General features: G+C 48.4%; 2 protein-coding genes across 7 annotated transcripts in view; both read left to right on the top strand.

Annotated features, from left to right (window-relative positions):
• Window positions 1-8390, top strand: part of LOC114021050 (zinc finger protein 3 homolog) — a 60915-nt gene extending 52525 nt beyond the window's left edge. For all 3 annotated transcript variants that reach the window (XM_037882109.2, XM_037882107.1, XM_037882110.2), the window contains exons 3-4: window positions 937-1050; window positions 6141-8390. In XM_037882109.2, the coding sequence (XP_037738037.1) occupies window positions 937-1050; window positions 6141-7078 (1052 nt within the window). In that variant the 3' untranslated portion in view covers window positions 7079-8390. The remainder of the gene's footprint in view (window positions 1-936; window positions 1051-6140) is intronic.
• Window positions 8391-21544: 13154 nt separating this feature from the next.
• The window catches only part of LOC114021049 (zinc finger protein 501), a 44494-nt gene continuing 39576 nt past the window's right edge, over window positions 21545-26462 (top strand). For 3 of the 4 annotated variants that reach the window (XM_043534114.1, XM_043534117.1, XM_043534115.1), the window contains exon 1: window positions 21561-21697. The gene's annotated coding sequence lies outside the window, so the exon portion shown is untranslated. Of the gene's footprint in view, window positions 21698-26462 lie in introns of all 4 variants that reach the window. The other variant, XM_043534120.1, reaches the window with a different exon arrangement.

The following is a 26462-nucleotide window of genomic DNA, read 5'->3' as shown; positions in this document are numbered from 1 at the left end:
TTTGAGCAGGGGATTGGACTAGATGATCTCCTGAGGTTCCTTCCAACCCTGATATTCTACGATTCTATGAAAAACATCTCTCAAGATGACTTAAGAGGGCTGCTCCAAAATACACTCTGTTATCTACAGGTTTCAGAGTAACAGCCGTGTTAGTCTGTATTCGTAAAAAGAAAAAAGAAAAGGAGTACTTGTGGCACCTTAGAGACTAACCAGTTTATTTGAGCATGAGCTTTCGTGAGCTACAGCTCACTTCATCGGATGCATAGCATATCGTGGAAACTGCAGAAGACATTATATACACACAGAGACCATGAAACAAAACTTCCTCCCACCCCACTCTCCTGCTGGTAACAGCTTATCTAAAGTGATCATCAAGTAGGGCCATTTCCAGCACAAATCCAGGTTTTCTCACCCTTCCCCCCCCCCCACACACACATACAAACTCACTCTCTTACCAGCAGGAGAGTGAGTTTGTATGTGTGTGTGTGGGGGGGGGGGAAGGGTGAGAAAACCTGGATTTGTGCTGGAAATGGCCCTACTTGATGATCACTTTAAATAAGCTGTTACCAGCAGGAGAGTGGGGTGGGAGGAAGTTTTGTTTCATGGTCTCTGTGTGTATATAATGTCTTCTGCAGTTTCCACGATATGCTATGCATCCGATGAAGTGAGCTGTAGCTCACGAAAGCTCATGCTCAAATAAACTGGTTAGTCTCTAAGGTGCCACAAGTACTCCTTTTCTTTTTACGAATACAGACTAACACGGCTGTTACTCTGAAACCTCTCATAAAAAGAGTGTCCTGCACTTTTGAGCATCTGGGGAGCTGACTCCAAGATTTTACTGATTTAAAATGGGCTGGGATTGAAATAACAATTTTTGTGTGTGACATAAGTCCCATTAATTCACCTGATCTTCCTTGTCTTCTTTCCCCTGAGCAGGGTTTCCAGTTTCCAAACCTGATGTCACCTCCCAGCTGGAACAAGGGGAAGAGCCGTTGTCCCCAGATCTCCAGGGCTCAGAGGAAAAAGAGATCCTGAGAGGCATCTGCACAGGTGAGGGGTTGTTAAACTGTTAGTGCCTGAAGGAAACTGCTGGGATTCCCAACAAAGACCTTTTGAGATCTCTGGGTTCAGGATTGTCCCCAGCAGGTGTCATATCCTTAGGGCAGATATTGCTCATGACTTCCTACTTGCGCTGTCAAAGGATTAAAAAAATAATTGCAATGAATCGCGGGATTAAAAAAAAGTTGCAATTGTTTTAATCACACTTAATCAATAATAGAATACCAATTTAAATTTATTATAAATATTTTGGATGTTTTTGTACATTTTCGTACTCTTTGATTTCAATGATAACACAGTGTACAGTTGCTCACTTTATATTTTTATTATGGTAAAAAAGATAAAAAGTCAAAACCTGAAGGGGCATACGAATGTTTTGCATCTCTGGCACATAAATACCTTGTGTGACACTGCACCCCATATTCATCGTAGTGGTATAATTAGGATATGATTGTGACATAATTATGATGTATCTGGTACAAGATGTGTCTTGTGAGGTGTCTATGGAAAAGTTATGGTTTTCTGAATATGAATATCCTATTTGTATGCATGTATCAATTTTGTATCTGGAGTTATGAATACTGACTATGTACGAAACTGCAGAAAAACCAGAGTGTCTATGGATTAAGTTTAGAAGTGTGAGCAACAAGAGTGATGTAGTGGTGGGAGTCTGCTATAGACCACCGGACCAGGGGGATGAGGTGGATGAGGCTTTCTTCCGGCAACTCGCAGAAGCTACTAGATCGCACGCCCTGGTTCTCATGGGTGACTTTAATTTTCCTGATATTTGCTGGGAGAGCAATACAGCGGTGCATAGACAATCCAGGAAGTTTTTGGAAAGCGTAGGGGACAATTTCCTGGTGCAAGTGCTAGACGAGCCAACTAGGGGGGAAGCTTTTCTTGACCTGCTGCTCACAAACAGGGAAGAATTAGTGGGGGAAGCAAAAGTGGACGGGAATCTGGGAGGCAGTGACCATGAGTTGGTTGAGTTCAGGATCCTGACACAGGGAAGAAAGGTAAGCAGCAGGATACGGACCCTGGACTTCAGAAAAGCAGACTTCGACTCCCTCAGGGAGCGGATGGGTAGGATCCCCTGGGGGACTGACATGAAGGGGAAAGGAGTCCAGGAGAGCTGGCTGTATTTCAAGGAATCCCTGTTGAGGTTACAGGGACAAACCATCCCGATGAGTCGAAAGAATAGTAAATATGGCAGGCGACCAGCTTGGCTTAACGGTGAAATCCTAGCGGATCTTAAACATAAAAAAGAAGCTTACAAGAAGTGGAAGGTTGGACATATGACCAGGGAAGAGTATAAAAATATTGCTCGGGTATGTAGGAATGAAATCAGGAGGGCCAAATCGCACCTGGAGCTGCAGCTAGCAAGAGATGTCAAGAGTAACAAGAAGGGTTTCTTCAGGTATGTTGGCAACAAGAAGAAAGCCAAGGAAAGTGTGGGCCCCTTACTGAATGAGGGAGGCAAACTAGTGACAGAGGATGTGGAAAAAGCTAATGTGCTCAATGCTTTTTTTGCCTCTCTCTTCACTAACAAGGACAGCTCCCAGACTGCTGCGCTGGGCATCACAACATGGGGAGTAGATGGCCAGCCCTCTGTGGAGAAAGAGGTGGTTAGGGACTATTTAGAAAAGCTGGACGTGCACAAGTCCATGGGGCCGGACGAGTTGCATCCGAGAGTGCTAAAGGAATTGGCGAATGTGATTGCAGAGCCATTGGCCATTATCTTTGAAAACTCGTGGCGAACGGGGGAAGTCCCAGATGACTGGAAAAAGGCTAATGTAGTGCCAATCTTTAAAAAAGAGAAGAAGGAGGATCCTGGGAACTACAGGCCAGTCAGCCTCACCTCAGTCCCTGGAAAAATCATGGAGCAGGTCCTCAAAGAATCAATCCTGAAGCACTAACACGAGAGGAAAGTGATCAGGAACAGTCAGCGTGGATTCACCAAGGGTAGGTCATGCCTGACTAATCTAATCGCCTTCTATGATGAGATTACTGGTTCTGTGGATGAAGGGAAAGCAGTGGATGTATTGTTTCTTGACTTTAGCAAAGCTTTTGACACGGTCTCCCACAGTATTCTTGTCAGCAAGTTAAAGAAGTATGGGCTGGATGAATGCACTCTAAGGTGGGTAGAAAGTTGGCTAGATTGTCGGGCTCAACGGGTAGTGATCAATGGCTCCATGTCTAGTTGGCAGCCGGTGTCAAGTGGAGTGCCCCAGGGGGTCGGTCCTGGGGCCGGTTTTGTTCAATATCTTCATAAATGATTTGGAGGATGGTGTGGATTGCATCCTCAGCAAATTTGCGGATGATACTAAACTAGGAGGGGTGGTAGATACGCTGGAGGGCAGGGATAGGATACAGAGGGACCTAGACAAATTGGAGGATTGGGCCAAAAGAAACCTGATGAGGTTCAATAAGGATAAGTGCAGGGTCCTGCACTTAGGACGGAAGAACCCAATGCACAGCTACAGACTAGGGACCGAATGGCTAGGCAGCAGTTCCGCGGAAAAGGACCTAGGGGTTACAGTGGATGAGAAGCTGGATATGAGTCAACAGTGTGCCCTTGTTGCCAAGAAGGCCAATGGCATTTTGGGATGTATAAGTAGGGGCATAGCGAGCAGATCGAGGGATGTGATCATTCCCCTCTATTCGACATTGGTGAGGCCTCATCTGGAGTACTGTGTCCAGTTTTGGGCCGCACACTACAAGAAGGACGTGGATAAATTGGAGAGAGTCCAGCGAAGGGCAACAAAAATGATTAGGGGTCTGGAACACATGACTTATGAGGAGAGGCTGAGGGAACTGGGATTGTTTAGTCTGCAGAAGAGAAGAATGAGGAGTGATTTGATAGCTGCTTTCAACTACCTGAGAGGTGGTTCCAGAGAGGATGGTTCTAGACTATTCTCAGTGGTAGAAGAGGACAGGACAAGGAGTAATGGTGTCAAGTTGCAGTGGGGGAGGTTTAGGTTGGATATTAGGAAAAACTTTTTCACTAGGAGGGTGGTGAAACACTGGAATGCGTTACCTAGGGAGGTGGTAGAATCTCCTTCCTTGGAAGTTTTTAAGGTCAGGCTTGACAAAGCCCTGGCTGGGATGATTTGATTGGGGATTGGTCCTGCTTTGAGCAGGGGGTTGGACTAGATGACCTCCTCAGGTCCCTTCCAACTCTGATATTCTATGATTCTATGATTCTATGATCTGTATTTCAAATGTGCTTGCTCTGGGTAACATCCACAACTAGCTTTTCGGTACAACAATGAAGAAGCTAGACAGTGCTGATGGCACATCAGCAAAGAGGATGTACCATGGAATAACTTAACCTTCCTGTGAATGTTTCAGCCAGCCTATGAGTAATGACTGCTGTGACTCAGCAAGGCATGCAAGGGCATGTGACCAGACCACATGACAGTTGAACTTCATTTTGTTACCTGTATTTTTCCACAAACTGGGCTGGGAATTTAGCTTGAAACAAAGGGTTCCCGCCGTATAAAGTGATTATATAAGGTAGGGAGTGACATTATGACTGGTCTTCACTCCCCCAGAACTCAACTCCTGAAAAAAGCTCTGAAAGACAAAGGACTTGAAATGGGAAAGGGGGAACCCATGCTGCACAGCAATTGCAGTCTGTGCCTTAAGAATCTGTAAGCCTGGTTGTGTCATCAGTCAGTGTGAGAAATTGCTAATTTGCATCCTATCTATCTGGTACATTAGGCTTAGTTTGCATTTTTGTTTAATATGCTTTGATTTGTTTGCTGTCACACATACTCACTTAAAATCTATCTTTCTATAGTGAATAAACTTGTTTGTCTTACTTTACCCAATGTGTTTTAAGTGAAGTGTCTGAAAAATCTCAGCTCTGTAAACAAAGGCTGTTGCATATCTTTCCAACATTAAGGGGAAAGTGACCTATATTGATGAGCTTGCATTTTATTGATCCCTGTGCAGTGCAAGACAGTATAATACTGCATTTATACTCCAGCAAGGGTGCAGTGCTGGGGAATTGGCTGTTGTCTTCTGTCTGTCCTTGAGTGGCTTAGGTAAAGTACTCAGGTAGCTCAGTTGAGTGTGTGGCACCACCTGCTGTCATGTTGGGCGATAACAGGGCCTGGAGAGGCTGGCTGAATCACCAGCAGAGCAGTGTGAGAGAGACCAGCCCAGCTTAATGGTTATGGGGGCAAAACGATTCCCACAGCTACCAGACTGCACCCTCGGGATGACAACCTGTCACACCTTGCAACGCCAGTTACAACACAAGTGTGAACAAATTGTGAATGCCTATTCTCACTTGCAGGTGACATTGTTAATAAGAAGCGGGCAGCATTATTTCCTATAAATGTGAACAAACTTGTTTGTCTTAGCGGTTGGCTGAACAAGAGGTAGGATTGAGTGGACTTATAGGTTCTAAGATTTTACATTATTTTGGTTGCTATAGTCCCTATTCAATGCAGTTAGGTAAAATAAACACACATAATTCTACATTTGTAAGGTGCACTTGTATGATAAAGAGCTTGTACTACAGTACTAGTATTTTTCAATTCACATCACACTTTTTTGTTGATCTTTATTACAGTTCAAATATAATAAAAAATAACGTGAAGTGAACACTATACACTTAATATTCTGTATTGTAATTGAAATCAATATATTTGAAAATATAGAAGAAAAATCCAAAAATATTTATAATTTTCAATCGGTATTCTATTATTTTTTAACCACAGGATTAAAACTGCCATTAATCGTGACTTTTTTTTGTTTTTTTCAATCTAGTTAATTTGTTTTGCGTTAATCACTTGACTTAACTGCAGTGAATTGACAGCCCTACTTCCTACCATTCTGACTAACTCCTGGCAGTAGCTCCCTCCCTGCACTCCCTTCTCTGAGTATTTGGGTGGGGACTGGATGAAGAATTCATCCCTTCCTGTCTCCCCTTTGGGGAAGAGTTTGGGGAAATTCAGTGCCTGGTTTTTTTTTAAATTTTTTTCCCCCTCCCCATCTCCAGGTGTTCTTCCAGTTTTTTCTCCCCTTTTCCATTCCTGTTTCTGATGGTTTTTCTTTCTCTGTCCCTACAGGTGCTGGACTAGGGAGTGAGACCGTGGAGCAGAATCCTCAGCAGGAAGATGATGAGGAAGTGGAATCACATGGTGCATTATTGCAAAGATGCAAAGGGATTGTGTCCAGGAGTTGTGATCAGGGAAAAGCCTGTGAGAGTCAGCACATTCCAGAGATGTGGCAGGGAAACCAGCCAACACAGAAAGTTGGTCAATCTGGTTATTATCAGGGAACTCACAAATGTCTCAAGGAAACTATGGCCCAGCAGAGAATCCCCATGGGAGAGAGAAACACCACATGTGTTGAGTGTGGGAAAAAGTTCAGTAGGCGCTCACACCTTATTAGACATCAGAAAATCCACACAGGGGAGCGACCCTATGAATGCTGTGAGTGTGGGAAAACCTTTGCTCGAATCTCAACCCTGAATAATCATCAGCGGATCCACACAGGGGAGAAACCCTATGGATGCTGTAAGTGTGGGAAAACCTTCACTGAGCGCTCAAACCTTATTCAACATCAGAGGATCCACACAGGAGAGAAACCCTATGAATGTTGTGAATGTGGGAAAACCTTCACTCACAGCTCTCATCTTATTAGACATCAGAGAATCCATAAAGGGGAGAGACCTCATGAATGCTGTAAGTGTGGGAAAACCTTCACTGAGCGCTCAAACCTTATTCAACATCAGAGGATCCACGCAGGGGAGAAACCCTATGAATGTTGTGAGTGTGGGAAAACCTTCACTCGGTGCTCAACCCTTATTAAGCATCAGAGAATCCACAAAGGGGAGCGGCCCTATGAATGCTGCCAGTGTGGGAAAACTTTCACTCGGCGCTCACACCTTATTAGACATCAGAGGATACACACAGGAGAGAGACCCTATGAATGCTCCAAGTGTGGGAAATTCTTCCGTCAGAGCTCAGCCCTTATTTGTCATCAGAGAATCTGCAAGGGATAAAAACATTGTTTAGGGCTAAGAAAAGATTTTGTTTTCCATTTGCTAATTTCCACATACTGAACTTTAAAGCAGCATTTGTGTCACTGTGGTCTCTCAACTCCTCCACCTGAGTTGTCTGCTTTTCCCTTTTGCAGCTCACCTTTCCTTGGGATGAATCCCACACTCCTTTTATCAACTCCTTTGTGCTATGTCATGGAGGTGTGTGTCTCTCCAATAGGAATGTCCATCAGCCCCAGGTGGGGTAACTAGGAGTGACTTCAACTAGGTACATGGAGGTTAAATTTACCTGGACCTTGACTCTACTAGGATTTTCCATGGAGTTAGCTAGCTTGAGTTCACTATCCTGATATTAAAAACTAGGGCTGTGAATCAAATAAAATTAATTGCACTTAATCCTGAAATTTAAAAAAAAATGAATTGCATTTTTAATCACACTGTTAATAATAGAATACCATTTATTTAAATATTTTGGATGTTCAGCCACCATTCCAGACAAGCCCTGTAACCCCAAGTCAGCTGGCCTAGACCAGACACCCATTTTAATTGCAATGTATACATACCCTTAGTGTCAAAATCGCAGCTTTCCCATCAGGGAATCATGCCCCAATCTCCCCTGTGATAAGTGGGCATATCATGATACTAATGTGGTAGGAACTTGCTGCTTCCCTGCACAGGGACCTAGGAGATCCAACTAGGTGGGAGTTGTTCTGGGGCCCTGCAGGGTGGGGGTTTAGCTAGGAGAAGGGGCAGATTAAGAGAGTTTGTCTCTGATGTACAGGGGTGTTTGTCAGCGGGAGGTGTGACAGCTAGGCGTGACAGTGGGGGCTGAGCTGGGGCAGCAGCACAAGGGGGCAATGTGAGGGACTTGTCACTTGGGAAAAATGACACTGCAAAACCTCTGTGCTGCAACAAAAGCCTCTCACTTATCCCCTAAACCCGCTTCATGTAAATCTCCGCCCCTGCCTTGGCATTTGGAAACCTGTTCACTCCTGTGGAAATTTTTAATTTTTCTTATGTGTTCTTGGCTTTGTACAAACATTTCCCCCATCAAAATGATCAAGGACATTTAAAATGAGAAAAGCAAAACAAAAGAACCCCCTCTCTGCCCCACCCCCCGAATTTCCACACTACACACGGCTTGGTGTCTGAATTTTTTAGGCAATAAAACTCAAACCTCTATTGGCCAGAAAACAAACATCATTCTCCCATGCTGTACCTAAGGCCTTGTCTAGAGAGGTATAGATGCTGCAAAGGCACTTTTGGCGATGGAACTCCGCTGTTTCACCGACATAATAAAACCACTTCTATGAGAGTTGTAAGGGTTTTTACGCAAAAGTTATGTCACCGAAGTGCTAGTGTAGACACTGTGCTTGATTTTAGTGCTGTGATTGGGCTTCGGAAGGTGTCTCACAATGCCTATCCTGACCCCTCTGGTCAACAGTCTCAACTCCACTACCCTGTAGCTAGGTGAATCCTCTCCCTTTAAAGGCCCAGGAATTGTTGAAATTCCTCTTCCTGTTTGCTTGGCATGAAGTGCTCACATCGTATCCTCCCAGTTGACCATTGGGGCCTCCTGCTTGGAAATCTATCCTGTTTGGAGCATTTCAGAGCTGCTGGATCTGATCAGTATCCAGCAGTATCAGTTGCTTGGACCCCCCTGCACCCAGCCACCAGCCCACAGAGCCACCCTAAATCCTCCAGTGCCCACCCAGGCAAGGCCTGGCCTAGCAGGCTGGGCACTGGGTGTCCAGCTCCCCTGGGCTTCCTCCAGTGGGTACCCATAGCCCCCAAAGTTGCAGGAGGCATCCCTCGTCCTGGGGCAGACTCACCTGGAGTTGCTCAAACCCCCTGCACCCAGCTGCTGGCCCACAGAGCCACCCCAAATCCTCCAGCTGCCACCCAGGTGAGGCCTAGCCTGGCTTGGCTGGCCTGGATAGTGGGTGTGCAGCCTCCTCCATGTGGGACCCACAGCACCCAAAACTGCAGGAGGTGCCCCCAGCCCTGAGGTGGATTTGTCCAGTGTTGCTCAGCCCCCCTGGACCTTGCTGCTGGGAGCAGGCACCACCCCAGAATCAGCCATGGCCACCTACTCCAGGCCAGGCCTGGCTGGGTTTTTCCCTCCTGTGGACATCCATGATAGTACCACAATATTACTGGGCATCAGGTCAACCTGTTTGCTAGACTGGGGTTGACCTGGTGGCCAAGTGGGGACTAAGAAAAATTTCCAGTCCTTTTCCCCAGGTCTTGACCTGATGCCAGGCCTAACCTAAACTGAACATGAGGGCCCGGCCCCTCATGCCTAGCTGAGCCTGACAGGCACCCGGGGCTGGAGAGTCATGTTCTAACTCCCCACCCCTCCCTGGCTTCCTCCGCAGGGGCCCCAGACCAAGCCTCTTGAGGGAATCCTTCGACCCTACGAGAACTGTGGGAAGGTGCTCCTACTGCTCCTCTCTACCCAACCTGGGTGCTCCCTTCTCAGCTTGGGACACAAGCTTCTAACCAGTGGCAGGATGTGGTCCAGGGACCCCTTGTGCCCCCCCCCGCAGCTGCTCCTCCTTCTCTCTCCCCGGCCTCAGTGCTGTGTTCCTAGCCTTGGAGGCTGCCTCTCAGCGGTAGTAGTAGCAGGTCCAGGGACCCTCTGGACCCTAATTATAAAACCTGACCCCCCCTCCCCCTGACAACCCAACTTTCCAGGGGACAACTGACCCCCTCATCACCGAGGGGATGATTATTAAGCCTCCCCCCCGACTGCCCAGAGTACAACTATTAAGCCTCCCCCGGACCTGCTCCATCTCTACTATTAAGCCCCCTCTGTGATCCTCACAGTCACTACTGCACTGCCCTTGGAGGGGGGTGACACGTGAGCTGGAAAGCAAACCAGCCACCTGGTCAACCCATAGTGTACAATGGGTTGACCTGTTGGCTAGGCACCCGGGTCACCAGGTCAACCCAGAGCCCCAAGGAGGGAAGAGGAAAGGGGGTGGCAGGACCTGCCCTGCCAAGCCCCCTCAGGCCCTCTGGGGTCCGGGCTTAAGTCCCTGCCAGCCACCAGGTCAACCAAATGACCAGGGAGGGGTATAAAAATATTGCTAAGGCATGCAGGAGTGAAATCAGGAAGGCCAAATCACACTTGGAGTTGCAGCTAGCAAGGGATGTTAAGAGTAACAAGAAGGTTTTCTACAGGTATATTAGCAACAAGAAGGTGGTCAAGGACAGTGTGGGCCCCTTACTGAATGGGGGAGTGTAAGGGGACTTGGCCCTCTGCAGGGTGGTGGGGCACCACCCCGCCTCACTACATCCTTTCTGCGGAGTTGGGGAATACTCAGTCTTTGGCCCAGACCTTCAGGCAGGGCCCCGAAAGCAGTACAATATAAGACCATGCCCTGGGTCAGGATGGGCAGCAACAAATAGTCACAGGCTCAGGCCCTGAGACAGGGACTGAGCAAATAGTTCAAGAAAAGCCTGTGCCCTGAGACAGGGCAAGACCTGCAAACATCAGAAGCTCAGGCAGGGACTGAGCAAATAGTTCAACAGCAAACCCCAGGCTCCTGGCTTTGAGCAACCAGGGAGAGGGGGAGACTGCCACCCGCCAGGTGGGTGGCAGGGGGGATGCAGGCCCACCCACTCCACTGCATCCTAGCAGCAGCAGAAGACCTACTGCTGTGTCAGTGGGGATCCTGGCTGCAACACACTGACATTGGCTCTGGCAGTGCTGCAGCCAGACGAGGGTCAGCTGCCCCCAAGCTACTTCCGGACTCCCCCTCATAGGATACCTGGGTCAGGGTGGTGTCCTCAGAGGGTTCCAGCACCATGGGTTCCTCCTGGTAGCTGGCAAGGGGTAAGCTTGGCAGCTCCTCTGGGTAGGTAGCGACGGGTAGGCTTGGCAGCTCCTCCATTCACCAGTCGGCATTAGGCATTGGCCAGTCTGGCCAGTCCTCTGGTCAGCCATGAATTGCCAGGGTCTCCCAAGCCAGAGCCAGGCCACAGGTGTCTGGCCTCTCCAGCAGCTGTTGCCCAAGTGAGCTCTGGGGTTGGGTTTTTATGCTTCCTGTCCTGAGCCTTGAGTTTTGGGGGACGGGCACAGGATCCACTGGCTCTGCCCACTTTGGTGTCTGGGGAGGTTTTTCCCTCTGCGGGGTGGTGGGGCACCACACTGCCTCACTACAGGGAGGCAACCTACTGACAGAGGATGTGGAAAAAGCTAATGTACTCAATGCTTTTTTTTTTTGCCTTTGTCTTCACAAACAAGGTCAGCTCCCAGACTACTGCACTGGGCAGCACAGCATGGGGAGGAGGTGACCAGCCCTCTGTGGAGAAAGAAGTGGTTCGGGACTATTTAGAAAAGCTGGATGAGCACAAGTCTCTGGGGCCGGATGCACTGCATCCGAGGGTTACTAAAGGAGTTGGCGGATGTGTTTGCAGAGCCATTGGCCATTATCTTTGAAAACTCATGGCGACTGGGGGAGGTCCCGGACGACTGGAAAAAGGTGAATGTAGTGCCCATCTTTAAAAAAGGGAAGAAGGAGGATCCTCGGAACTATAGGCCAGTCAGCCTCACCTCAGTCCCCGGAAAAATCATGGAGCAGGTCCTCAAAGAATCAATTCTGAAGCACTTACATGAGAGGAAAGTGATCAGGAACAGTCAACATGGATTCACCAAGGGAAGGTCATGCCTGACTAATCTAATCACCTTCTATGATGAGATTACTGGTTCTGTGGATGAAGGGAAAGCAGTGGATGTATTGTTTCTTGACTTTAGCAAAGCTTTTGACATGGTCTCCCACAGTATTCTTGTCAGCAAGTTAAAGAAGTATGGGCTGGATGAATGCACTCTAAGGTGGGTAGAAAGTTGGCTAGATTGTTGAGCTCAATGGGTAGTGATCAATGGCTCCATGTCTAGTTGGCAGCCGGTGTCAAGTGGAGTGCCCCAGGGGTCGGTCCTGGGGCCGGTTTTGTTCAATATCTTCATAAATGATCTGGAGGATGGTGTGGATTGCACTCTCAGCAAATTTGCGGATGATACTAAACTGGGAGGAGTGGTAGATACGCTGGAGGGCAGGGATAGGATACAGAGGGACCTAGACAAATTGGAGGATTGGGCCAAAAGAAATCTGATGAAATTCAATAAGGATAAGTGCAGGGTCCTGCACTTAGGACGGAAGAACCCAATGCACCGCTACAGACTAGGGACCGAATGGCTAGGCAGCACTTCTGTGAAAAAGGACCTAAGGGTGACAGTGGACGAGAAGCTGGATATGAGTCAGCAGTGTGCCCTTGTTGCCAAGAAGGCCAATGGCATTTTGGGATGTATAAGTAGGGGCATAGCGAGCAGATTGAGGGACGTGATCGTTCCCCTCTATTCGACATTGGTGAGGCCTCATCTGGAGTACTGTGTCCAGTTTTGGGCCCCACACTACAAGAAGGATGTGGATAAATTGGAGAGAGTCCAGCGAAGGGCAACAAAAATGATTAGGGGTCTGGAACACATGACTTATGAGGAGAGGCTGAGGGAACTGGGATTGTTTAGTCTGCAGAAGAGAAGAATGAGAGGGGATTTGATAGCTACTTTCAGCTACCTGAGAGGTGGTTCCAGAGAGGATCGTTCTAGACTATTCTCAGTGGTAGAAGAGGACAGGACAAGGAGTAATGGTCTCAAGTTGCAGTGGGGGAGGTTTAGGTTGGATATTAGGAAAAACTTTTTCACTAAGAGGGTGGTGAAACACTGGAATGCATTACCTAGGGAGGTGGTAGAATCTCCTTCCTTAGAAGTTTTTAAGGTCAGGCTTGACAAAGCCCTGGCTGGGATGATTTAATTGGGGATTGGTCCTGCTTTGAGCAGGGGGTTGGACTAGATGACCTCCTGAGGTCCCTTCCAACCCTGATATTCTATGATTCTATGATTCTGTCTCCGGCAAAAGCATCAAACAGACAGACCCAGACCCTTTGTTTTTCTCCCCCCTCCCAGCTTTTGAAAGTATCTTGTCTCCTCATTGGTCATTTTGGTCAGGTGCCAGCGAGGTTACCTTTAGCTTCTTAACCCTTTACAGGTGAGAGGATTTGTCCTCTGGCCAGGAGGTATTTTGAAGGGGTTTACCCTTCCCTTTATATTTATGACACGCCCCCCAAATCTCAGCTAGGGTGAAACGCTGGCTGGGATTTCTTCCTGGAGCTCTAGGAAAAACACAGTTAATAAGACACATGCACCTCTAAATATACTACCAAGTACATAAAGACTAACAATATTTTCCACATCTCAAGGACGATTTTAACCAGTTGATTCTGGGAAACTTTCACGGGAGAGTGCATCAGCCACTTTGTTAGAAGCTCCTGAGATGTGTTGGATGTCGAAATCAAAATCTTGGAGAGCTAAACTCCACCGAATAAGTTTTTTGTTATTTCCCATGGTGGTATGTAGCCACTGTAGCGCAGCATGGTTGGTTTGCAGGTGGAAACACCGTCCCCAAACATATGGGCGTAGCTTTTCCAGGGCGTAGACAATGGCGTAACATTCTTTTTCACTGACTGACCAGTTGCTTTCCCTCTCAGACAGTTTTTTGCTAAGAAACACTACAGGGTGGAATTCTTGATCAGGTCCTTTCTGCATTAAAACTGCTCCCACACCACGCTCGGACGCATCTGTGGTTACTAGGAACGGTTTGTCAAAGTCTGGGGCCCTTAGTACAGGGTCAGACATGAGTGTCACTTTAAGCTGGTTAAAGGCCTTCTGACACGCTTCGGTCCACTGAACGGCATTTGGCTGTTTCTTTTTGGTTAGGTCTGTCAGTGGGGCGGCGATTTGGCTGTAGTGCGGTACAAATCGTCTGTAATAACCGGCCAAGCCTAAGAAGGATTGAACCTGTTTCTTTGACTTTGGGACAGGCCACTTTTGGATAGCATCCACTTTGGCCTGTAGGGGGCTGATAGTTCCTTGACCCACCTGATGTCCAAGGTAAGTCACTCTGTTTAGCCCTATTTGACACTTCTTAGCCTTAACAGTTAGTCCTCCCTCCCTTATGCACTCAAAGACTTTTTGTAGATGTTCCAGGTGTTCTGCCCAGGAATCTGAAAATATGACCACATCGTCAAGGTAGGCGACTGCATATTCTCCTAGTCCCACTAGGAGACCATCTACAAGTCTTTGGAAGGTGGCAGGTGTATTTCTCAGCCGGAAAGGGAGTACATTAAATTCACACAGCCCGACATGTGTGGTGAAGGCTGACCTTTCCTTGGCGGATTCATCTAGCGGTACCTGCCAGTACCTCTTGGTTAAGTCCAAGGTAGAGATGAACTGGGCCCATCCCAGTTTCTCTAACAGTTCATCTGTGCGTGGCATGGGATAGTTGTCTGGGCAAGTTACAGCATTTAGCTTACTGTAGTCCACGCAAAAACGTATCTCCCTATCTGGTTTGGGAACTAGAACCACTGGAGATGCCCATGCACTTCCAGAGGGGCGGATTACACCCATCTGTAACATATCCTGGATCTCCCGGTCTATAGTAGTTTTAGCTTGAGGAGACACCCGGTAAGGTTGGACTTTAATTGGGTGAGCATTACGTGTGTCAGTGTAGAGGTATGCCCGTTCAGTCAGTCCTGGGGTGGCTGAGAACTTCGGCGCATAGCTAGTGCACAGCTCCTTGATCTGTTGTCGCTGCATACGCCCAAGGGTCATGGAGAGGTTCACCTCTTCCACGCCATCAGTACTTTTCCCTTCGTAGTAGACACCTTCAGGCCACTCAGCGTCGTCTCCTCCCTGAGCTGTAAACTGGTAGTCATTTTCCTGCTTCCTTGTGCTGGGCAGATTCCAGAGAAGCCGGCAGGAGCCCCGGGGAGAGTTCTCTTTTCTTTGTGAAGGGCAGGGCACCCTGGAATGGGTTCACTCCAAGAGAGTGGCCCGAGCCTTGGAAAGCACCAATGTTCCAGCAGTGTCTGGTGAGCTCTCACTGGCTTTTGAAAATCTGGGGGAGATGGTGTAAATCTCGTGCTGGGCCATACCCATATCTTCAGCAGGTCTCCAAGGTGAACAGCCTCTGGCATGTTAGAACAATGTAGGAAAGGGAAGTTGGCAAGCCAGATCCGTAACTTTGGGATAAAGATTGGCTCTAAGGACTGGAGTGACAAGAGGGGCTGGACGTGATCCATGGCTGGATGAGGCGCCGCCCTCTCCAGGGGTGGCGGCAACTCTGGATGTGAGTTGGGCCCTTCCTGTGGATCGCCCCAGCTGCAGCAGGCATCGCTCACCTCTCCCCCTCTCTGGGGATGGTGGGAGGGGTGGTGTTCCACCTCAGCTGGCACCTAGCATCTGACTTAGACCTGATGCAGACCAGGGGAATCTGACTGTTTAATTAAAACAAAGCATCGTGAATCTCTGCAGTGGGTGTTGACACAATGTGATTTCTTCCCAGTGCTCTCAAATGGCAGGAGTAACTATGACTCTCTTAAGACCTTCTATGCATCTCTGGGTAATCAGTGAGGTGGAGAAGGGTGTTATCATAAATATAAAGGGAAGGATAACCACCTTTCTGTATACAGTGCTATAAAATCCCTCCTGGCCAGAGGCAAAGTCCTTTTACCTGTAAAGGGTTAAGTAGCTGGGGTAACCTGGCTGACACCTGACCCAAAATGACCAATGAGGGGAAAAGATACTTTAAAATCTGGGGGGCAGGGGGAGAGACTTTTGTCTGTCTGTGTGATACCTTTGCTGGGAACAGATCAAGGATGCAAGCCCTCCAATTCCTGTAAAGTTAGTTAAGTACTCTAGCTAGAAAATGTGTTAGGTTTTCTTTGTTTTGGCTTGTGAAATTCGCTGTGCTGGAGGAAATGTGTATTCCTGTTTTTGTGTCTTTTTGTAACTTAAGATTTTGCCTAGAGGGATTCTCTATGTTTTGAATCTGACTGCCTGTAAGATTATCTTCCATTCTGACCTTACAGAGTTGTTCTCTTATCTTTTTTTGTTTTTCTAATAAAGTTCTGTTTTTTAAGAATCTGAATGGGTTTTTTGGGTCTTAAAAATCCAAGGCTGGTTTTTTAAGGAAATAGCAGATTCCAACTTCCATGGCCACTCTCCTGCTCTCTGTATCAGCCAACACCTTTTCTGTGGTCTGATGAGTGTTGGCATTGGGCACCTTAGCTCGGCTTTCGGTTATCCCTCAGTGCCAGTTCTACTTACCAAAAGTGGCCCTCTAGGCACTTGCATTCCACGCCTGGCTCCACGCCAGCGAGCCGGGCTTCTTACCCAGTTAAAGTTTAAGAATAGGTTGAGATCGTTTCGGCCCTAAGACCTCTAATCATTCACTTTACCAGATAAAACTGTGGAGATGGACAAGTGCCAGCTATCCTGAGGGAAATTTTGGAGGGCACCAGCTACTAGATGGTTCGATTAGTCCTTTGCCCCTATACCCGGGTTGGATGACCGATTTGCACATCAGGACCGCAATGGACCTCCACCAGAGCTTCCTCTGGCTTCGCCCTGCCCAGACATAATTCACCATCTTTCGGGTCCTAGCACTTATGCTTATGTTACACCTCCCCTACAGGGTGGGCGAGACAGGCTGTGGTGTGCCCTCTGCAAATCAGTGGCCTCGGGATTCCATCTCAGCCAGCACACACTGGCCCTCACCTTTATTGCGCCATGGGCTTTCGTTCAAGCCTGTGACTCATGCATGTGTTAGACTCCTTGGTCCGTGTTTCAAGCCGGATCAGGTGGGTTGCCGACATTGCTGCAGACCCTGGGCACCCTGGAGTGGCCCTCCCCACCAGGCAGTGTGACGTGGTCAGGGCACACTGAGGAGCAGAGGGACCCTCACAGCCCCCATACTGCCTGTTAGGATATAGGTATTCAGGCCTGTCTGCAAAGGCCTATACTGTGACAGTCTGAGGCCCTGTTCTTAGGCTAAGACCTCTGGCTAAGCAGCAGAGGCAGCCATAAGCTGGGAAGCGAACGGTCACATCCTTACATTCCAAACTGGTCACATTGAAATAAGGTGCTATTGGGCTGTTCGGAATACAATCCTGTCCTGATAATGCCTATCACCTCCAGAGAAAGGGAAGTGCCTAGAAAATGTAAAAGGAAACTTCGTTTGATAGCATCCTGTCTGGCAAGAACTCACTTATCAATAGCTGGGATGTGAAATCCTCATTTCTTTAAAAAGAAAAGGAGTACTAGTGACACCTTAGAGACTAACAAATTTCTTTGTTGTTCTATCACTGTAGTCCCCATTTCCCTATTGTTTGTCTGTATAATCTCTGTCTGGTTCTGTGATTGTTTCTGTCTGCTGTATAATTAATGTTGCTGGTGTAAACTAATTAAGGTGGTGGGATATAATTGGTTAAATAATCATGTTACAATGTGTTATGATTGGTTAGTTAAATTTCAGTAAAATGATTGGTTAAGGTACAGCTAAGCAGAACTCAGGTTTTACTATATAGTCTGCAGTCAATCAGGAAGAAAAGGGGGGAATGGGAATGGGGAATGGGATGGGGAATTGGAATCATGTTTTGCTAAGGGGAAGGAAATTGGAATCATGTTTTGCTAAAGGGGGGAATGGGAACAGGGACACAGGCAAGGTTCTGTGGTGTCAGAGCTGGGAAGGGGGACACTAAGGAAGAAAATTGGAATCATTGCTTGCTGGAAGTTCACCCCAATAAACATTGAATTGTTTGCACCTTTGGACTTCGGGTATTGTTGATCTCTGTTCATGCGAGAAGGACCAGGGAAGTGAATGGGTGAAGGAATAAGCCCCCTAACACCGCCCGGGGAGGCGGAGCAGGGAGCCATGGGGGAAGGTGCCATGGCAGTCATCTCCCTCGGCCTGGGGACTGTAACACTCCCTGCCATGAAGCAGCAAGCCACCTGCCCACCAGGCCTTCCCAGCCAACCCAGAGCCATGTGACATTGCACTCCATAAGCTTTATAAAAGCTTTATAAAAATATGTTTATACATGTGAAGATGATGTAACTAGAATATGCTTTATGCAAAAGATCTCTTATAAGGTATCATTACAAAGCTTATGATCTACTGAGTGTGTTCATCCCATTTGTTTGCATGTATTATTTCTATGTCTGGAGTTAGGAGAATAAGGTATAAACTTGGTATTACTGATGCAAACATATTACGTGGAAGCCATTAAGGGTGCTTCAGAATCAATTTCCTGTAAATGGCTCTGTTTACTTGTAAGCCTTCCTGTATATGTGTGTGCCAGCCAGTGGGTAATGAAGTTTTACAGTGACATGTGACCATGTCACATGATACTGGAATCCATCTTAAACCTGGTGCTTTTCCATTTAGAAGGGGGGAGGGAAACAGAGAGACAAAGGATTCCTGCCTTTTCCCGGGCCGGTTTTGTTCAATATCTTCATAAATGATCTGGATGATGGTGTGGATTGCATAATATCTCCTCCCACCCCACTCTCCTGCTGGTAATAGTATGATACACATTGTAAGGAGAGTGATCACTTTAGATAAGCTATTACCAGCAGGAGAGTGGGGTTGGAGGAGATATTTTTTCATGCTTTGTGTGTATATAATAAGATCTTCTACACTTTCCACACTATGCATCTGATGAAGTGAGCTGTAGCTCACGAAAGCTTATGCTCAAATAAATTGGTTAGTCTCTAAGGTGCCACAAGTTCTCCTTTTCTTTTTGCATCCTGGGAATGTGGCATCACATATTATCTGGGATTGGGTGGTCCATCGTGACATGTGGGAGATGGCTCCCCCCAATAACACAATTAAGCGGTATGTGCTGACCACGGCCACTAACCATCAGCATGTATAAATTGCAAAGGGCAACACCTGATAATTATGGCCTATGAAGCCCCCTCAAATAATGTGTTAAAAAAAGGTAATGCCAGGCTGCTTTTATGAAGTGGGTCAACACATCTGCTGGGAAAGGGAGGCATCAGGATATGCCCCCACTAAGGCCCATGTGTTTACCAATACCTCTGCGTGTGTTTAAAGAACCACCGACCCTAAGGTGCTCCTTAACTTGCTGTTACAGTCTCAGGCGCAAAATTTTTCTGTGCATTGGCCCGCAGTTATGCAAAGCATGGTTAATATCTCTAACTATGTTGTGTTTAATTTTTCATGGATTGCACCCAATGTTTTCCTGCCCTTAACGTACACCCGGGAACAACTGACCGTATTCCAGACAGAGGCCTCCTCCTTTATGGTGTTGCAATACACGTTTAATCTGGAGAAAGCTGCCTTTGTCACAGCCATTTGGACAGGACATTTATGTCAACGGGGGGATGTGTTATGTTACTACTGCAGCCAGAAGCCACTACTGGCTATGTATGCAATTGTTGCCACCCTAACAATCTTGTTTCTGCTATATTGCTGTTTATGTAGGCGCCCAACTGTGACCCTAGCCACCGTGTCAGAGGGATGGCGGAAATCTAAGTGGTGACCCCCCACAACAATATGTTGATTCGAGGTCAAGGGGGGGAATGTCATAACCTCAGGTGTTTCTCTGGGGAAGGCAGATCAGTACTGCATGTTGCTAACACTGTTGTAAGCATTGCAAAGCATTTTGGGGAGGGTCAAAGGTGTGAGTGGGGAGTGGAAAATTCTTTTGCAGGCTGCAAGAGGCCAAAGGGGGAAGAAAAAAGAGAGCAGAGAACGGGTTAACTCAACACTGCAGCTAGCAAGCTCAGTCCAACGACAAGATGCTGGCCCCCGTCCAAGGTCATGGCACCAGACAAGAAGTTTCTCTCTCACCCAGCCACAGCCAGGGCAGAGAAAACAGGGCTGCAAAAATAAAAAACACAGGCAAAACGGTTTGGACTGCACAAAGAGCACCAGAAACAGAGATCATGGCATGGAACACCCCCAAAGGACCCCAGGACTTAAAACCCTCCTGAGAGCTGGAATAATTGAGAGATCACAGTGAACCCTGGATGACTTGTGCGCACAGAACAGAACTCCCATCCACCCTTCCCCCTCTTCTTCTTACGTTACACCCAGGCCTGGCCAGCTTCGGGGAGTGCGTGCGTGAGTATGAAAGTGGGTTAGGGCTTGGGGCTTTCTTCCTTCCTCTGAGTGACGTGGGGAACACCCCCCCCCCCAGCACTCTCTGCTGTTATTTTATTATTTTATCAATAAAGCTTTAAAACTCAGTTGCTTGATGTGCTCCGTCATCTTCTCCCCACCCCCAATGATCCTGTGGCCTCAGCCTGATCACCTGATACCTCCGGCAGATTGGTAACAAAAAACTGTCACACCTGCACCCCCTCACTCCGGCACCCCAACCCTCTGCCCCAGCCTGGTGAAAGAGAGTGAGGGTGCGGGAGAGCAAGTGACAGAGCGAGGGGGGAATGGAGTGAGCAGGGCGGGGCCTTGGGGAAGGGGCTAGGTAGATCCTGGGTTGATCTTAAGTTCAAAAAGTGGCCTTGTGAATAAAAAGGTTGGAGACCACTGCCTTACAACTAAAAGATTTAGTTTTCAAATAAATATTCTGTCCCTGGGGAAGACCCAGGAATGGAGGCTGCATTCACTGTATCTACAAAAGAGGGACTGAGATATTCCCCAGGCCCCTTGATCACAGCCTGCCTTTTGTGGTGCCCATGCAGCTCAATCCCAGACCCCACTTGCTGCTGATGCCCCCGAGGCCAAGCTGGGTGGTGCGTGAAGCCCTTTCACTCTGCATTGCCTAGTTTCCAAAACTGGGAGGGACTTCAGCTGCCTCTGTCTTGTGGGACCCGCCACCCCACGCCCAACTTGGCTCCTATGTGCCCAGGGGGTCTGATCCCAGGAGAGGCACATTGCAGGGGGCTGGGTCCTTGTTTGCCTTTTGTCTCTAACATGCACCAGGGTGCCTTGAACTGGGTGTCTGAACACCCCGGCCCTGTGCGGAGCTGCCACTCACCGTCCTCTCCTTTGCCTCACCGCTCAATGACCGCAGCATTTCCACTGGCCAGCATCAGCATCCCAAACGCCCCGCCCCCGCCCCCTGCTGCCACCGAGACCCCGGCCCTGCCGCGCGTCAACGGCCGGCGTCCCTGCGAGCTCGGCGCTGGCTGCCCCTCCCTGTCCTGGGCACGAGTCTGTGCAGATGGGACCCGCCCTTCACCGTCGGCCGCCACCCGCAGCAGCGCCGGGGCGCGATTCTCCCTCGGGCCGGGGACTGATCAGCACAACCCCCCCCCCCGGCCCCACGGGCTGGGGCCGCCTGCGGGTGCCAGCAGGGTTCCAAGCTGCGCCGCGGAGCCCAACGGCTCCAGCCCAACGGCCGCAGCGCGCGCCCGCCACAGGACCCGCAGACTGTCCCGCCCCGGAGCGGATCCCAAGGGCTGCGAGGCCCGCAGTCCCCGAGTTCGGGCGGAACCTCTGCCCTGCCCGCCCCGCGCTGCCCTGCCGTCTCTCCGCCAATCAGGAAGCGGGGAGGGCGCAGCGAATTGACGTGTTTACGGTCCCTCCTCCAATAGAAGGCCAAGCTTGAGAGAGAGACTGCGATTCCCAGTGTGGATAGGCAGGGGGCGCGTGGGCAGATGGCTCACTTCCGCTTCCCGCGCTATGGGCGCGCGCGTTGCCTGAGCAATCGGCTCCTTACTTCCGCTCTGAGAAGAGTCAGGAACTACAAGTCCCAGCCTGCCCCGGGGCGCTTCCGTCGTCTCCAGCTCAGGTAAGGGGTCAGCCTGACACCCCTTCACCCCCACGCAACTTCTCATCCCCTCTCCCCTGCTACCCAGAGACCCCCTCCCGGCCCTGCGCCCCGCCCCGGCCGGCGCCGGCCTCTAGGGCTGCGAACGCGAACTCTCGTGTCCCGGGCCGCGGCTTGGTCCCTGGGGGCCCCGCCTCTCGGCCGGGCCGCTGCGCTGCGGGGGAGCCTCGGCCCGGCCCTGCTGCTCCCCGTGGTCCGGGCAGCGTCCGTCGGAACGGCCCCCCGGGTCCGACTGCCCCCCCTCCCCGTAACCAGGGAGACCCAGACCAGCCCCCTCCTTCCCGCCTAGGGCAATAGGAGGGAGGGGTCGGGGGGGGGGTTCTTATGCCCAAGGCGACTTCAGGGGCTGGTGTCGGGCAGCGGGCCACTTGCGGGTCCCGAGTGTCCGATCCAGAAACAGCCGCGTGTCCCTGCGTCCTGGGACTGCGCCTGGCTGAGGACTGTCTCCTTGTACCCGAGAATTAGCAAATACATCAACGGGGAATGAAAACCCCGCAAGTCCCTGTCAGGGCCCGCAGTATGGAGCCGTGGGCCCAAGTCACTGTCTGTGTGGGGATGTAGTTTGTACGGACTTCACTGGTGCTTTTTCTGGAGCCTGTGGTAAAACTAGGCAATCATCTAGATGAGTTAAAGGACCCCTTGGAAGACCTCTGTGTACCCCCAGGTGTACATGTACCCCAGGTTGAGAAGCACTCATGTAGGGGAACCCAGCCCCCCCGCCCCCCCCCCGGCTTCCAACCCCCTCCCTGGGAGGCTGGTTCGGTTTTGCTTACCTTGCATCAGCCTCAAGTCAGCTTCTCTGGGTCACCACGTCCGATCATGGCCCCATGGGCAGGAGTCAGAGAAAGGAAGTCTCCTTTCAGGTGTAAAAGCAGCAATGGCTCCATGAAGGGTCAGTGCTGATGGAGCAATTATCGACACTTTCTCTATTCTCCTTTTCAGAGTTTGCCCCATTTTCTCTTTAATTCTCCAATGTTAATTTAACAATCTCAGATTTGGGATATTTTCCCACCCGTTTGACCTGCAGCAATTTTTCTTTCTTTCTTTGGGAAATTGTCCTGAATCGTTCCCCAAACGAGAAGGGGCTTAATGGGTGCAGCTTGCAGAGCCCTGAGACACAGCTGCCTCTGGGGTGGGATGGGGTGGCCATTCTCTGCCAGCAACAAGACAAGGAAAGGGATGGGAGGAAAAATTCCCCAGTGGAGACCGTCCAGCCCAAGGTTACACAGTTCTGGCTACTGCTACCCCCAACTGCCTAACACAGCTCCCTGCAGCTGCCAGTCACCTGCCTGCCCCTGCTGCTGCCTCCTACCTACTGCCAGGGAGTTTTCCTGCTCCATATTACCCTCACGTACTCTCTTAAAGCACCTCCCCAAGGGGCTCCCTGCTGCCATGTGAATGGTGTGGGTGTGTGGGGGAAATTATTACTGTCTGTTTATTGAACTTCCATATACAATCCAGTCAAACTGTCCAACTACTCTCACTCACTTACTATAAACTCTCTTCAGATCCAGGTGTTTTTCTCTCATTATCAAATATTTCTTTTTAGACCTATTTCTTCCCCAGTTCTCAAAGATAGATATAAAATATCCTGTGTGCAGTGCTGTAGTAGCCATGGTGGTCCCAGGATATTAGAAGCTGTCCCCTTTGGAATCATAGAATCATAGACTTTAAGGTCAGAAAGAAGAAAAGGAGTACTTGTGGCACCTTAGAGACTAACCAGTTTATTTGAGCATGAGCTTTCGTGAGCTACAGCTCACTTCATCGGATGCATAGCATATCGTGGAAACTGCAGAAGACATTATATACACACAGAGACCATGAAACAAAACTTCCTCCCACCCCACTCCCCCGCTGGCAACAGCTTATCTAAAGTGATCATCAAGTAGAGCCATTTCCAGCACAAATCCAGGTTTTCTCACCCTTCCCCCCCTCCCCCCACACACACATACAAACTCACTCTCCTGCTGGCAACAGCCCATCCCCCTTTGAAACCCCTCTTTATAATGCGCATGATAATCAAGGTGGGTCACCTCCAGCACTAATCCAGGTTTTCCCACCCCCCCACACACACCCCCCTCCAAAAACCACACACACAAACTCATTCTCCTGCTGGCAACAGCTCATCTTACAATGTGCACAGCAATAATCCAAGTTTAACCAGAACGTCTTGGGGGGGGGGTTTGCAGGAAAAAAAACAAGGGGAGACAGGCTACCTTGCATAATGACTTAGCCACTCCCAGTCTCTATTCAAGCCCAAATTAATGGACCATTATGATCATCTAGTCTGACCTCCTGCACAATGCAGGCCACAGAATCTCACCCACCCACTCCTGTAACAAACCTCTAACCTATGTCTGAGCTATGAAAGTCCTCAAATTGTGGTTTAAAGACTTTGAGGTGCAGAGAATCCTCCAGCAAGTGACCCGTGCCCCACGCTGCAGAGGAAGGCGAAAACCCCCCAGGGCCTCTGCCAATTTGCCCTGGAGGAACATTCCTTCCTGATCCCAAATATGGCGATCAGCTAAACCCTGAACATGTGGGCAAGACTCACCAGCCAGACACCCAGGAAAGAATTCTCTGTAGTAACTCAGATCCCACCCCATCTAACACCCCATCACAGGCTATTGGTCATATTTACTGCTAATAGTTGAAGATCAATTAATTGCCACAATTAGGCTATCCCATCATATCATCCCTTCCATAAACTTATCAAGCTTAGTCTTGAAGCCAGATAGGTCTTTTGCCCACACTGCTTCCCTTGGAAGGCTGTTCCAGAACTTTGCTCCTCTGATGGTTAGAAACCTTTGTCTAATTTCAAGTCGAAACTTCTTGATGGCCGGTTTATATCCATTTGTTCTTGTGTCCACATTAGTACTGAGCTTAAATAATTCTTCTCCGTCCGTGGTATTTATCCCTCTGATATATTTATAGGGAGCAATCATATCTCCCCTCAGCCTTCTTTTGGTTAGGCTAAACAAGCCAAGCTCTTTGAGTCTCCTTTCATAAGACAGGTTTTCCATTCCTTGGATCATCCTAGTAGCCCTTCTCTATACCTGTTCCAGTTTGAATTCATCTTTCTTAAACATGGGAGACCAGAACTGCACACAATATTCCAGATGAGGTCTCACCTGTGCCTTGTATAATGGTACTAATACCTCCTTATCTCTACTGGAAATACCTCGCCTGATGCATCCCAAGATCGCATTTGCTTTTTTCACAGCCATATCACATTGGTGGCTCATAGTCATCCTATGATCAACCAATACTCTGAGGTCCTTCTCCTCCTCCGTTACTTCCAAGTGATGTGTCCCCAGTTTATAACAAAACTTCTTGTTATTAATCCCTAAATGCATGATCTTGCACTTTTCACTATTAAATTTCATCCTATTACTGTTACTATTATTCCAGTTTACAAGGTTATCCAGATCATCCTGTATGATATCCCAGTCCTTCTCACTATTGGCAATACCTCCCAGCTTTGTGTCATCCGCAAACTTTATTAGCACATTCCCACTTTGTGTGTCAAGGCCAGTAATAAAAAGATTAAATAAGATTGGTCCCAAAACCGATCCCTGAGGAACTAGTAACCTCCTTCCAGCCTGACAGTTCACCTTTCAGTGTGACCCGTTGTAGTCTCCCCTTTAACCAGTTCCTTATCCACCTTTCAATTTTCATATTGATCCCCATCTTTTCCAGCTTAGCTAATAATTCCCCCTGAAAAGGAGGTAAATTAGATCCACTGCGTTTCCTTTGTCTAAAAAATCTGTTACCTTCTCAAAGGAGGAGATTAGGTTGGTTTGGCATGATCTACCTTTTGTAAAACCATGTTGTATTTTTTCCCAATTACCATTGACCTCATTGTCCTTAACTACTTTCTCCTTCAAATTTTTTTCCCAAGACCTTGCATACTACAGATGTCAAACTAACAGGCCTGTAGTTACCCTGATCACTTTTTTCCCCCCTTTCTTAAAAATAGGAACTATGTTAGTAATTCTCCAGTCATACGGTACAACCCCTGAGTTTACAGATTCATTAAAAATCTTTGCTAATGGGCTTGCAATTTCATGTGCCAGTTCCTTTAATCTTCTTGGATGAAGATTACTGGGCCCCCTGATTTAGTCCCTGTCAAGGTTCCTTCCCCACTCTGAACTCTAGGGTACAGATGTGGGGACCTGCATGAAAACCTCCTAAGCTTACTTTTACCAGCTTAGGTTAAAACTTCCCCAAGGTACAAACTATTTTATCCTTTGCCCTTGGACTTCCACTGCCACCACCAAACGTTTGTCCGGGTTTATTTTATTAGGAAAGCGTTGTTTGGAAACATCTTCCCCCCCCCCCCCAAAATCCTCCCAACCGTTGTACCCCACTTCCTGGGGAAGGTTTGGTAAAAATCCTCACCAATTTGCATAGGTGACCACAGACCCAAACCCTTGAATCTTAAGAACCATGAAAAAAACATTCAGTTCTTGAAAAGAAGAATTTTAATAGAAGAAACAGTAAAAAAGAATCACCTCTGTAAAATCAGGATGGTAAATACCTTACAGGGTAATTAGATTCAAAACATAGAGAATCCCTCTAGGCAAAACCTTAAGTTACAAAAAGACACACAGACAGGAATATCCATTCTATTCAGCACAGCTTATTTTCTCAGCCATTTAAAGAAATCATAATCTAACGCATATCTAGCTAGATTACTTACTAAATTCTAAGACTCCATTCCTGT

The sequence above is a fragment of the Chelonia mydas genome, chromosome 22 (genome assembly GCF_015237465.2).
Source record: "Chelonia mydas isolate rCheMyd1 chromosome 22, rCheMyd1.pri.v2, whole genome shotgun sequence".
Taxonomy (NCBI): Eukaryota; Metazoa; Chordata; order Testudines; family Cheloniidae; genus Chelonia; species Chelonia mydas.
The sequence above is the reverse complement of the archived record's forward strand: the minus strand, read 5'-3'. Positions and strand labels throughout refer to the sequence as shown.